The sequence below is a fragment of the Centruroides sculpturatus genome, unplaced genomic scaffold (genome assembly GCF_000671375.1).
Source record: "Centruroides sculpturatus isolate CEXI.00-Female unplaced genomic scaffold, Cexi_2.0 scaffold376, whole genome shotgun sequence".
Lineage (NCBI taxonomy): Eukaryota > Metazoa > Arthropoda > Arachnida > Scorpiones > Buthidae > Centruroides > Centruroides sculpturatus.
Window position 1 is genome coordinate 550200 of NW_019384863.1, and position 13885 is coordinate 564084.

The following is a 13885-nucleotide window of genomic DNA, read 5'->3' on the forward strand; positions in this document are numbered from 1 at the left end:
TATATATATATAAATACCTTATTTACAGAAATATATATACAGTATATATGTACTTACCATACATATTTACCATGGAAACCATTACATGCAATATTTTTATCTGTTTTAATAAAAAAGAAAGGGAAAGGTTTTCAGTGACCCCCAACCCTTTCCTATGGTTGCCTTTTGGTTAGAACCCTGCCTCCAGCATCCCTGCTGCCTAATTGCTTCTTTTTGTTCCCCTAGATTTACTCACTGCCCATTGGGGTGCAGTAGAAACCGCTGGGGTAGCATTTCTGGAGATACTCCCTATAACACTGTTAATTTTTCCGTTTTATATGAATTCCATGTTGTACGAGTCACTTAAATTTTACAAATACATGTGCCCGGCTGTGAATGGCTCACATATTTGTAAAATCTAAGTGACCGTACAACATGGAATTCATATAAAACAGAAAAATCAACAGTGTTATAGGGGGGTCGACTGTAGTTACAGTCAAAAACGTTAGTTTTAAAATATTTTTTTATTATAAAAAAATACTTTTATATCATTAAAAATTTTAAAGTACATTACTTATTCTAATAATGTGAGAGATATATTATGATTTTACTCTACTATTCCATTTGTCAGCCTAGGAGTTTCTATCATTGTATAGTTTTTCACACCATCTTTCAACTACATAGACTATCTTTCCTTCAATTATATATCCTACACAATCTTTTCTATTTTATGTTAGCATTCTTCTTACATTGTTTTACATCTAAAGATAACCCATTATCTGGGTTAAAATTGTTCACATTTCTCCAAACTTCTACCATTGTTAGAGATATATTATTTGCTTTATTAAAAATTTGTCTAATATTTTGGTGATCATGACGTAGCAATTACTTTCTTGATATTTGAATATAGTGTAAAGTTGTATGCAATCTTTTTATACATATACTTTTAATATATATAATTGATCTTAAATCTAGGTGTTAAATACACTTTTTATTTTTATTATTATAAACTCTGAAGTGATTTTACATGGGGGGACCCAAAAACAACTGGATTTTTTGTATAAAAACTGTATTTATTAACTTTTTTACAAAATTCCTTCAGTTACCTTCAAAGTACTCTTCATTAGATGTGATGCACTTGTCAAGTCTTTTTCCCCACTGTTTGAAGCATCTCTGGAACTCTTCAACCTTGATATCATCCAGTGCCCTTAGTGAAGCTGTTTTTATCACCTGCATATCATCAAAACGCTTCCCTTTTAGATTTTTCTTCATTCTCGGAAACAGAAAAAAGTCACACAGGGCTAGGTCTGGTGAATACAGAGGGTGGGAAACAAGATGCCAAATAGTGAGTCACTCGTAATGCTGTGTGTGCGGGGACATTGTTGTGATAAAGGAACCAGTCACCTGATCGCCAAAGTTCTGGGCGTTTCCTTCGCACATTCTCTTGCAGACATCTTAACACTTTTTTGGTGGATTTTTTCAACGTTTTCATCATTTTAAGATGTTGAAGGACACCCAGAACTTTGCAGGCAGAACAAAATAACAGTAAGAGAAACACAACACTACACTCAAACGTAAACCTACAAACTGACGCTGTTTGCACAGCTGTTTCGTGAAGGTCTCTATTAACCTCATGTAACGGGAGAACTCTCTACTGCGTCTACGAATGGCAGTGCGCTCTTAGTTCGGTTTTTTTTGGGTCTCCCTTGTATTTATTTAAATTTCATTATTATAAAATATAGGCAAAGGTTAAAAAAAGCTGTAGATCTATACTAATATTATAAAGAGGTAATGTTTGTAAGTTTGGATGTAGCGGGTAATCTCCGAAACTACTCATCCGATTTCAAAAATTCTTTCACCAATATTTAGAATGGAACTTCAGGGTAGACATAGGCTGTATGTTATTCCGGTAAACATTCATATAAATTAAAAGATATCATCTAGGTTAAGGCTTTCATGTCCAACAGATGGCGCTACAAGTACAACGACCTAAGTTTGCTTTTCTGTGAGGATGAACTAAAGCAGATCATCTTCTATCTATCTATATGAATAAAAATGTAATGTTCGTTTGTTCCTACTGATTTCTTTGAAATTTTGACACTACATTGTATTCGAATACACACATGTTTTTATATAATATACATGTCGAAATTCCCCCCACTGGGGGGGAGATGGTTAGGATTAAGGCTTACCATAAAGAACTCTGCTTCTATTATACTATTTTAGATGTGGTTTTTTGTGTTTTTGATTGTGTTTTAATAGGGTACGTCAACAGAATGTACACTAAAAAGGGATTTTTCGATATTCCCCCCCACGGGGGAGAGGGACAGGATTAAGGCTTACCGTGAAGAACTTGGCTTCTATTATATTATTTTAGATACGGTTTTTTGCGTTTTTGATTGCATTTTAATAGGGTACGTCAAGAGAACATACACTAAGAAAAGATTTTTCGAAAAATTCCCCCATGGGGAAAGTGTTATACATTTATAATAGATACATTTTGAGCCACAACAACGCGTGGCAGGGTCTGCTAGTATGTTATATTTTTGTTTATTTGAATTTCAGTGCTATAGTATATATGTTAAGCTCAAAGAACGAAAATGCTCATTGAGTGAAAAAACAGCCACAACACATTGTGACTCAAAACTCAAAAAGACCACAAAGAGAAATTTGCACCATGACTTTCATGATATTTGACCACTATGCGTTGCGGTGATTAAGAAAAGCCATAACGTGTTCTGAACATTAGCTGATGCAACCATGATAGAGGGTGATATGACGCACAGTGGTTGGTAACTTTAAAATACTGGTTCTAGCCTTGAAACATTTTTATTTACAATTTTTAATGCTGAACAACATTAGTTCTACAAGTTTTCCTGGAAATTTAATTTTCATACTTGAAAAAGTTTCAAAGAAATAAAATGTATTGAGAAAAATACATATTTGGTTTTTTTTTGTTTGCTTAAAAGTGTTAAAGGTCAAACTACATGTATTAGTTGGTACTTGATGTACTCTACACGATGACAAAAAATCAGTTGCTAAAGTTAAAAACCACTGTGCGATGGATTTATTATGGTTAAAAGTCACCACAAGTTCTGGATGTTAACCACTCAACAGTGAAGGACAGATATATCTGTTAAATTCCTTTCGGGGTATCACCAAAAACTACTGCAAAAAAAAATTCATATAAAAAATGAATTATGTAACAATAAAAAAGACTTTTCTATACTAGACATAACTGTTTACAAAATCTTTTTCTGAAACGGTAATGAGAAAAAACACATGAAAAATACTTTAAAAATTTCCCACATTCATTCTCCACTGCTTTGGGGTAGCACCATACCTGACTATCCCACTGTTGAAAGGTTAACTAATAACAAGGTGATGATAAGAAAATAAAACTTTGTTTTTCATTATGATTTATTTATCTTCAATTATCTTATATAAGTAGGTAACAAAATTATTCACCATATACAGAAATGTAACTTGGTTACTTTTCAACAACATTTAATCATTCATGAAAATCTGTTGCTGTGCTCAAGATGTCAACATTTTCAAACAACTAATTTACTAAAAGTAATTACTTTGTCAGGAATTTTTATTAATAAATAAGTCTTTTTTATGAGAATCAAGAATATTGCAATGTTATTTATTTTTACAAAAACTATTACCATGATATTCGAGTTGCATTTTATGTTCTTTGAGCGACATTTGCATTTTTATCAATAAAGTATCTTTTACAGTGACATATTATAAACCTTACTTACTTCCAGATGTTAACATGGATGCTGAGCAAAGTGTTAATGAAGTTGATGGTATGTCCTGAATGTTAATAAAGTAACTGTCAGAAATTCTAAATTCATTACAAGCATAAGTTGATCAAGAAGACCTTCCTTGTTTCCTAACTGATGGAGACCTGATGGATTAATGCTCATAACAACAGCTAAAATATTTCTGTGAGCTGCATGTCCTCTATTAACATCAGGCACCCTAACTAAAGCATTCAAACCAATTTCAACTGCAAGAAATTTTGAGATGGATAGTGAAATCATTTTATGTTGAATAGACTGTATTTGGCATATTCTCTCTTAGCATTGTTGCTGTTCTTTCTTAAACAAAGCTTGCAAGAAACATTTGCACCAAATCCCTCATTCTTGTTGCTTTCTCCACAGATAACACGAACATATTCATGACACTCTGAACACTTGTGAGCAGCTCCTGCGGTTTCATTTCACTTTGTGGTCTTTTTGTCTTAGTCACAAAACATGGCTGTTTTTACAAGTGCCACAACGTGTTGTGGATGATTTAAAGTGACCACAATGCATTGTGGCTGTTTTTTCACTCAATGAGTGTTTTTGTTTTTTAAACCAGAGCTGTGGAGTCGGGAGTTGGAGTCGTGGAGTTTTGGTGTTTTAGCCAGAGTTGGAGTCGTCAAAAAATCTGCCGATTCCAACTCCTTTTTACTTACCAACTTGTTATGTATATAAAACGGAAAAGTATTGGAATTGTGTCAAATTTGACCCTCCAAGGTTTTTTTTTTTGCAAATCTACATGTTTGGAGACCTCCCGAACCCCTCAAAAAAGTCAATAAAAAGGGAAAAATTGTGTGTGTGTGTTGGCATCTAATTTGTTTAATTTCTTTATTTTCTGTTCTGAGATATTAAACAATATCTCAGAATGGGTAAAGTTTAAGAAACAAAATGTGGCACTATAGCTTGCGTATAAAGGGGCATTAATACTAATAANACTCGGAGAAAGAGCCTACATTGAGCTAAAATCTCCATATAAACACCATCGAAGCAGAAAAAAAAAAAAAAAAAAAAAAAAACAAAAAAAAAAAGAACTGGGGGGAGGAAAGGTTAGCGAAATACGTTTGTAAGGAAGGATTACTTCGGAAGACTAGCATGTAAATTTTAATTTTAAATCAATTTAAACGTAATTACAAGTGTGTAGAAGAAAGTTTAAAATTGTTTAAACTCATCAAAAAGGTATGTTTTTAAAATAACATGACCTTATATGTTTGTTTATTTATACTGTTGTAACTTGTGAACTTTTATTTTAGTTGGCTGAAGAGGGGCAAGAAATGCCCGAAACGTGTACAAACGAAACACGTATCAACTGAATAAAATTTAATTCTGTAATTTGCCAAATGTCTGTATAAATACGATAAATAATTTGTTTGGATTAAAAATTACTGTTTATTTACATCTAAAAGTTTTTCTATTAGCTTTTTTCTATTTCTTTTTAATAAACGATTCTTTCTTTGATTCGACCGATTAATATTTTCATTTTCTATATTTTCTAAATTTACTGTCGGTAGTGAAGTTTTCTTTAGTTTAGGTTTTGCCAATAAATCAGGGCTGTGGAGTCGGAGTCATGGAGTTTTGGTGTTTTAGCCGGAGTCTGAATCGGAGTCGTCAAAAAATCCGCCGACTCCGACTCCTTTTTACTTACCAACTTTTTATGTATATAAAACGGAAAAGTATTGGAATCGTGTCAAATTTGACCCTCCAAGTTTTTTTTTGCAAATCTACACGTTTTGATACCTCCCAAAACCCTCAAAAAGTCAATAAAAGGGGAAAAATTGTGTGTGTGTGTGTTGGCGTCTAATTTGTTTAATTTCTTTATTTTCTGTTTTGAGATATTAAACAATATCTCAGAATGGGTAAAGTTTAAGAAACGAAATGCGGCACTATAGCTTGCGTATAAAGTGGCATTAATACTATTAAATTTTGGTTCTTAAAGGTCGACAGGGTGAAGACATAAAAGGGGTCATGTGTCATATCTCTTAATGAATATTTTACTCGTTATTAGCGTTCAAAATTAATATATATATATAACTCGTCTCTAACCTCAAAGTAAGCTTTTTCTTTTCTTGTTATTTTATAATAGTACAGTAAAACCGTTAAGATGTTATCGCCTAAGATGTTAGAATGTGTCTGGGGACACGATTTTTAATTCAACCACTTTGACGCTTAATAACTAACTCCTGTGTTAAATCATCTGACTCGATTCTGACCACAGAAATTATTAGGCTTCAAACAGGGTAAACAAAATCATGCCCCCCCCCACACAGTCTAACATCCACACATATAGAAAAACCTCGAATCTTTTGCTTAATTAACTCGAAATTTCAAGGTGTTTTGAGTCCAAAAATGTAAAAATTTGGGAGGGGTAATTTTTTGACTGAGCGCTACACTTTGTTATGTATCCTCTGTTATATATAACAGCTGGAAAAGTAAAAATTATTGAATACATATTTATATATTACTTAGAGGAGTCTTTTAGCNTTGCTTTCTAATTCGTTTTAGGACCAAGTGTCCTCAGAAATTTCCAAAATTTACAACTTTTCGGTCACTCTCATTGAACTGGAAAATTTTCTATCTTTATTACATTAACTAGCTCAGGGATGGCGAACCTTTTTGAGTTTGCGTGCCAAGTAGTAAGCATATTAAGCATACTTTTCTTTAAAAATGTTTATGCGTGCAGAAGTTTTAGACTTCGAGTAACTATATTTAAATTTGGCCGAATGGCCGAGCGGTCAAAGTGGTTGCTATCGCTCCTGTAGACCCGAGGTCAAAACCCCAGAAAATTTTCAAGTGGGTATCCATTTGTGGCTACACGCCATATTTATGTTGTATGTAATTTCATTTTTTTTTCTTTTTTGCGTATATATCTCTCTACTTTCCCTCTTTATATCCATTCGTCTACCCTTCCTGGAATGTGCTCGTTTACACTTGCATTGGTATGTGGATGACTCACTCCAAAAACAGAAAAGAACGCAGGAGGGGAGAGGGCGAACACGTGTGTCGGGGGAGGAGAGTAGAGCTCGGAGGAGAGAGACGGAGGAGGAGTCGGGGGAGAGTACGTTCAGCGTCGTATCGGATAGACGACGACCCGGGAACTGGAAGAAAAAGAACGAACTTTGCGAGAAACAAGACGCATCAACCATTGCAAGGAGCACCAATTATCAAGTTTGGGTACCCTCTGACCTATCTCTTGTCTTCATCTTCCAAGCCTTCTGATAAACCTATTCTATTCAATACTAATATCTAGAAATAAGAAACTAGCATAATTTACGTAGTTTAAGGGATTAGTCGATCGGGCCGGACAGGAACTACACGCGCACTTTCCTGTCGCGTATTATATTATTCGGTGGTTCATTAAGGGTGTGTTTTATTCGGTGGATATGGTTATGTTGGTATCCTTTGTAACCTGCATCAACCTGGCGAGTAAATAAACTTATTGTATTTTTGGTTTATTTAATTTCGTTTTGTTTGTCTACTTCTCGCCCGTAGGTCTAACACATTCTTCACCACCCGGCTGTCCCATTGTGGACTTGCTAAATAAAAAAGCCCTCTTAGTACCCACAGGGCGAAAAGAGTTTTAAAAAGTTATATTTAAATAAATAAAATAATATACTGTAATTAGAGTAAATGTAAAGAACCTGATTGAAAATGATTATAAACCGAAATCATATAATTCGTTACGTGCCAGATGATTTCTTCGACGTGCTACTTTGGGCAAGCGTGCCATAGGTTCGCCACCTCTGCCCTAGACCATCGCTGACGCGCAATTGACTGATTGCCCCTGGATGTCGGCTTCTTATAGAAACACAGCTTCCCTATCATCAAATGTCACGGCACGCCACTGTTTATTTGTATATGGCAACGCGACATATGGACGATCTGTCGAAGAGCGATGCCTCCCGGGAGATCTCTTTTAAAGAAATGGCTGTTATTTGAGTATTACAAACGTGAGAAAATCCGAAAAACTCCACGTGGCCAACCGGTTAGAAACCTTTTTGACTCGCAGAGCCCGTTTTAGAATCAATTTCTATGGCGGAGCCTCGTAGGCCTACCTTGTCATATAAGTTAAAATTAATGGTGTTTAGGAATTGGTTTGATTCGGGGAAGCCTAAGAGTACATTTAAATTCGGACATAACACAAAATAATGTATAAACGTTTAATGAGTTGCACTGTTTTTTATTTTAAATTTAACTTATGATAATTGCAGGCGAATGTCTGGTACTGCATTTAAGCGGTTTCTCTACAGTATTTTGTTTTGGTACCTGTATAGAGAGAGAGAGAATCCTGCTTCACAGAAATATTTAACCACTTCGAACTTTCCGCCATTAAAACACCACGTGATTGTATTTTCTCACGTGACTACCGGATGAACTGTTATTGGCTGATAGAAATTCGTCTTGGCGGCGGTTGCCGCAAAAGATAAAATTCAACCAATTTTTGTGGCACGAGAAAAGCGGCACAAAATCGACTTCTGTGGCGAGAAAAAGTGACGTCATCCTGCCGCTTTTCCTTGCCGGGTCGCATGTGTGCATCTGGCATTATGCGGATTCGTATATCGCGGCGAAAAAATTGATACCGTATTCGTATAAAGACGCTAAAAGAGACTCGTAAAACGCCATCGCCGACTCGTGTCGCGACAGGATTGGTCGAATCTGGACCAATAGTGGACGAGCAGCCGAACTACTTACACGCTACAGAGAGCTTAGGCGGGTAAGTTGAGTTTACTATCGTCTGTACAGTATATAAATCAGGTACTGTAAGTCTAATACAGTACTATAATTTTATACATTTCTTGTGAAAAAAACATTTCTTATTCAACGGCCATAAAAATTATTTCTATTAATGTCTCCAAAGTTCAACGAATTTTCCGCAGAAAAATAACTTATCAGAAAACGCGCCCGCCGTATGGTGCGCTGCTCCGCGAAAACAAGCTTAAGCAATGGCGTCGTCGAACGGTGCACACTCGGTAAGTAATCCTACAATTTTTTGTTTATAGCATAGTTTATACGGATTATTCCCAAAAAATTATACGTGTTTTGGAAGTGTTGAGTCAAATTAGCTAGAATCGATTGATTTTATGGAAGAAAACCTTTCAAACAGCCGTAGTCCGTAAACTGCACACGTGCCGGGCTGTGATTGGTTCATGTATTTAAGGATTCCTACAACGCGAAATTCTTATAAAGTGGAACGTATCTACCGCGTTATAGGGGGTGGACTGTACTTTTATTTCGTCATCCATAAAAATTTTTTATGATAAAAATAAAAAAATATGAAAATGTTGCGATACTTCTGATCAAGATAAACAGAAAAGCTGAGATGACGACAATACTTTGTAAAAAGTAAACGCCCTAGTTTAACTATAATTAACATTGACGCATCATACAGTATTTTTAATAGTAATTGTTAATTATTTATTGATTGGAAATAAATTATCGATTGCTTTAATAAACAACTTTCTGTTAGTAACGAAAAAGAATAGTATATTTTTGTTAACTTCTGAAACGTAACCCTATGTTTTAGATTAGTACTTTATTTCGTATAGCACGGAAGTTTTTCAGAACGTAACTACTGTGTATACGAGGGATACCTGTATTTTAAAACCATAGATCCCTCCACTACAATAAGCTTTACCTTGTAGACATTAAAGGGCTTTTTTTAAAGTCAAAAAAATGAAAAAAAGATACCTTCCATTTAAACACAAATAAGAAAAATGGTTAATTTATTATTTATTAATAATAAATTTAAAAAGTAACTTTTTCCAGCAAATTAATTAAATTAATAAGTAATTTCTTGTTTAGAAAATTTTCCATAAACGCCTGATAATCGATCGGTAATGAGTTCGGGCATTTCGGAAATGTTCTCATGAGCAAATGATACAGAAGACTTCCTTATTTGTTTGTTTCTAAATTCTTCTTCAGATTCCGATGATATACTTTCTGGTTTTAGATTCTACTTAAAAGCCTCCAATCCCATAATAGTATCTACTCCACCACGAACAGAATCACTACTGATAAACTGTGTATCGAGTTTTATCCTCCTCCTCTTCCTGTTCTTCGTTTTTATAGAAATATTTCAATATTTCTTCTTTTAGTTTCTCTTCATCTTCTTGCCCTATTTCTGCTCGAAATTCCTCCATTTCTTCAATAAAATTAAATATTTTAAGAATCTTACTATCCCAGATTTCGACATCTTTCTTTTCATTATCTTTATATTGTTCGGCGATTTTGTATTTTTCTTCTCTTCGCTTTTCCCCTTTCGTGTCAATGAACTTTTTAACCCCAAAGAATTCACGTTAGTTTCTAGTTGTTCCTTGTTCCAAGAATTTTTGTAAATAATCTAACTGTTGTTTCAGTTGCTGCCACTTCTGCTTTATCCTTAGCATCTATACCGATTTCTCCAAGTTACCTACACTTAATTTCCAGAATATAAACAGTTCTGTTCAATAATTCATACATTTTATCAATTTTATTTATAGAATTATTAAATTTTTTGGTACCTATTAAGATATGTTGAGCATCATTTTTAAAACGTTCGATTAGCATCTCTAACGTCTTGTTTTCTGTTTCTAGCTTCTCTATTTGAGATAAAGTATGATTTCCCAAAGCAAAAGATCTGTAATATTCTTTTTCGATTGAACGCCTTAGCGTAATCACCGTATTCAATTCTTTACAGTGTATTTTACAATTGGGTAATTTGATCCTTGACAGCTACTGACTCTTTTTTCTTAAAGACAACGGAGTTCCAAAAAGCACCACTACAAATCGTTTTATAAAAGCAGGTTTTCGGTCAATAATTTTTTAAGCTTTGAATAAATAGAAATATTCATCAGAAGCCAGTAACTACATCAGACCGAGCTAATCTGATTACAGCAACGAGTGATGACATTACAAATAAACTCTAAATTTGTAATTTAATACGTATCACTCTTCTAAATTTGTTTTAAACCATTGAAATAACAGGACGGTCCACGAGAGAAAGTCCAAATTATGACCTTAGAGATAAGAATACTGAACGCTGCCTTATTTCGTAATACGGCAAATGTCCAAATTCCACAGCCAATGTTTACATCTATTTATTTTACATTTTGTAAATTATATTCGGACATTATTTCGTTCAGATATCTCCATAAAGTGATTTTACTCTCCGTTAAATCAACTTATTCAATTCTCATCGTACAGTAAAAAATATAAAATTGAGTAATATGTTTGTTTATTATCTATTTTATCATTTTAAAAAAATAAATAGTGACTTAAAGTAATATCTTTTTAGTGAAAATTAATAAATATGAATTAAATCTAGTCTTTGACGATCGGAACTCTACCGGAATATTTTGTTTTCACTTTAAATTTGCCAGAGTTTAAACTACAAATATTATTTAAATTCGATTATATAAATTATACAAATAAAAAAATATACATATATAAATTATTTTTATAAGTAAATTTGAAAGTAGTATTTTAATAAAAGGTGGCCGTCAACAATAAGGTTCCGCCAAGTAGCTCGTGCGAGCCATGAGTTTTTAAATGGCCATGAAGTTTCTCTCGGTTTCGAATGTTTTTGTCGGTCGATCGAGTCTGAAAAAGTTGTTTTCGTCCGTCCTTTCAGATATGTGTTTAGGTAAAGAATGCAAAAAAATGGAAAATATGCGTCAGTTAACGACAAAATTTTATGACAACGAAGAGAAACCGCGATTCGATCGTAAAAATGCTTTAATCCTAACGAAATTTTCGAGATACGAATTCGAAAAACGTCGTCATCCAAATTTGTCCGAAGACGAACTTGTCCAAAATGTAAGTTGTTATTTTTAAAACGGAATCATTTAATTCGAACTCGCCCCTTTTATGGCGTAATTCGTGACGAAATTAATGATATCGTTCAGTGAAGTACGCGAAAAATTAGTCGACTAAACAATTTAAAATAAAGTTCAAATTCTTTTAAAAAACTTTATGATAATTTTTATATTTTATGGATCAATTATTTAGGAATTGTTTGTTGTGTTAGTTTCTGCATTATCAAATTGATACTCTGCTGTAATTTAATATTAGTTGTTTATTTTATGTAGATGTAATTTATTTAGTTTTTGTATCTTTATTACATAAAAACTTTTCAGATAATTAATGCGTAAGATATGAATTCCTATACACTAGACTCTTGCTAATCCTCTAAGGCTGGATTAGCAAGAGTCTAAGAGTGCCAGATTAGTGAGTTCTGGATTACTGAGTGTGTATAGATTTGTATTGACTTTTACCCTTTGATACTGATTCTTTTTGGAGGCGGACTGGTAAAGAATATGGCACATTGACGTGTAATACTCTGCACAAAATTCTGCACAAAATTGTGTGACAATGTTTGTATGAAATGGAAGTGCACTTATACTGTTTCACAGGCAGTTATACTGGAGGTATGCTGGATAATTGAGAGATCAGATTTGTGTACTGTAATGTAATACAATTTTGTGTTATAAAACAAATATATCAAATTTTAATTTTTATTATATCTATGTTAAACAAGCAAAAGCTTTTTGGACTTATAATTATTACAGGTACGTGAGTATTATTGTTTTTTTCATAAATACTGAGTTTATTGAAATTTTCTAAACTATTCCTCATTTATCTAATATTTTGTATGGCTGAATCATTTTCAAAAATTGAAAATATAATTCATTATAGAGTATGTTGAAATAATGATAAACTAATAATAAAACTGTTTTTCTACGAACATTTAATGATTATACCAAATTACTTTATAATCATCCTATATTTATACATAAGTTTCTAAACTCTTTTTTGTGAAAATGGTAACAAAATCATTTATAGGTTGTGTGAAACATGTTGACTCAAAAAGCGAGAATTGTGTAGTTTCTGCATGAGTGGATTAATGTATATGAAAATACTGACAAACTTCATTCAGAAATTCATGAATCCTGCTCCCACCAGAACCAATATGAGGTTCCAAATGAGATCTGAACACACTAAATTTTATTTAAAAACTTCACTTGTGAATAGAATTTCATAAGATAACATCTATTTTTTTTTTCTTTGCATTGTGTTTAAGTGTTGGACGACCTGAGTTCACATGTCAAACTGAGAAAACAAACTTTGCCTTGGGTGTTTGTGTAAATAGGATGAAATTACAACAAAGGAGAAGTGCTATAAAATATTTTGATTAATAAATAACTATCATGAGATGTCTTATAGAAATTTTTGACAAGAGAGAAAATAAAACTTACAGAAATATGAGCAAAAGTTCCAAGGTTCATTTAAACATCCTGTTGTCCCAGATCCAGATGAAGTGTCAGGTTAACATTGAGATTTGACCTGTTTTGCACCCCAATTGGGTCTAGTTCCACCTGGAGACAAAAAAGGAAACCAGTTGGGGAGGAAAGAAAAGGATTCTGGACCAATTAAATTGTTCGGTTTGCAGATAAACCTGCATCTCAAAGTCATGTTGCACTTCTCCAACCATTTGTTTAAAACTGCGCTTCTCTAATCTTTCATCTCAAACCACTCTTTTTCAACCATTCTTCTCGAACTGTGTATCATTGATATATTTCTATTCACTTGCATCAATCAACTCCAGCATGACTTTATTGCCAAGAGACTTGGAAGTTAAAATAGTGAGCTGCCATATGACAGTGTTCAATATTCCAAGAATAAAGTGATCCCTTTTAGCTACCTTATCAGCCACATCATCCTGGGCCTGATGCTATCTGAATATTGCAGAGAAGCAATATTCAATTTATAAACTGTTGACCTCAAGACCAACAATGTCTTCTTCAGATGATCAGCAGGAGTTGAGGAATTAAATTTAACTATGTAAGCCACAATTTTTGTAACAATAAATGGGGATTTGTAAAGATGTTTACAGTCTAAATCCATTGGCACCTACAAACATAGTTTATATATCCACAGACTCTTCCTGGGTTCAACTTCCTGGTGAATTAGGTATCGGGTGGCAACATTTGCTGTATATCCTTACGCCAATATCAGACTGTTAGTTAACAAATTACACAAATGAGTAGTGTGTACAATGCTGCATGTCCCAAGAGACCAAATGAAATGGCTTAATGTGTAGAGAGTGCAAATAATACAGTCGT

General features: G+C 33.6%; 1 protein-coding gene across 2 annotated transcripts in view; it reads left to right on the forward strand.

The window, feature by feature from the left end:
• Positions 1-11249: 11249 nt before the first annotated feature.
• Positions 11250-13885, forward strand: part of LOC111630703 (NAD kinase 2, mitochondrial-like) — a 33512-nt gene continuing 30876 nt past the window's right edge. The window contains exon 1 of one of the 2 annotated variants that reach the window (XM_023374847.1): positions 11250-11579. In XM_023374847.1, the coding sequence (XP_023230615.1) occupies positions 11313-11579 (267 nt within the window). In that variant the 5' untranslated portion in view covers positions 11250-11312. The remainder of the gene's footprint in view (positions 11580-13885) is intronic. The other variant, XM_023374849.1, reaches the window with a different exon arrangement.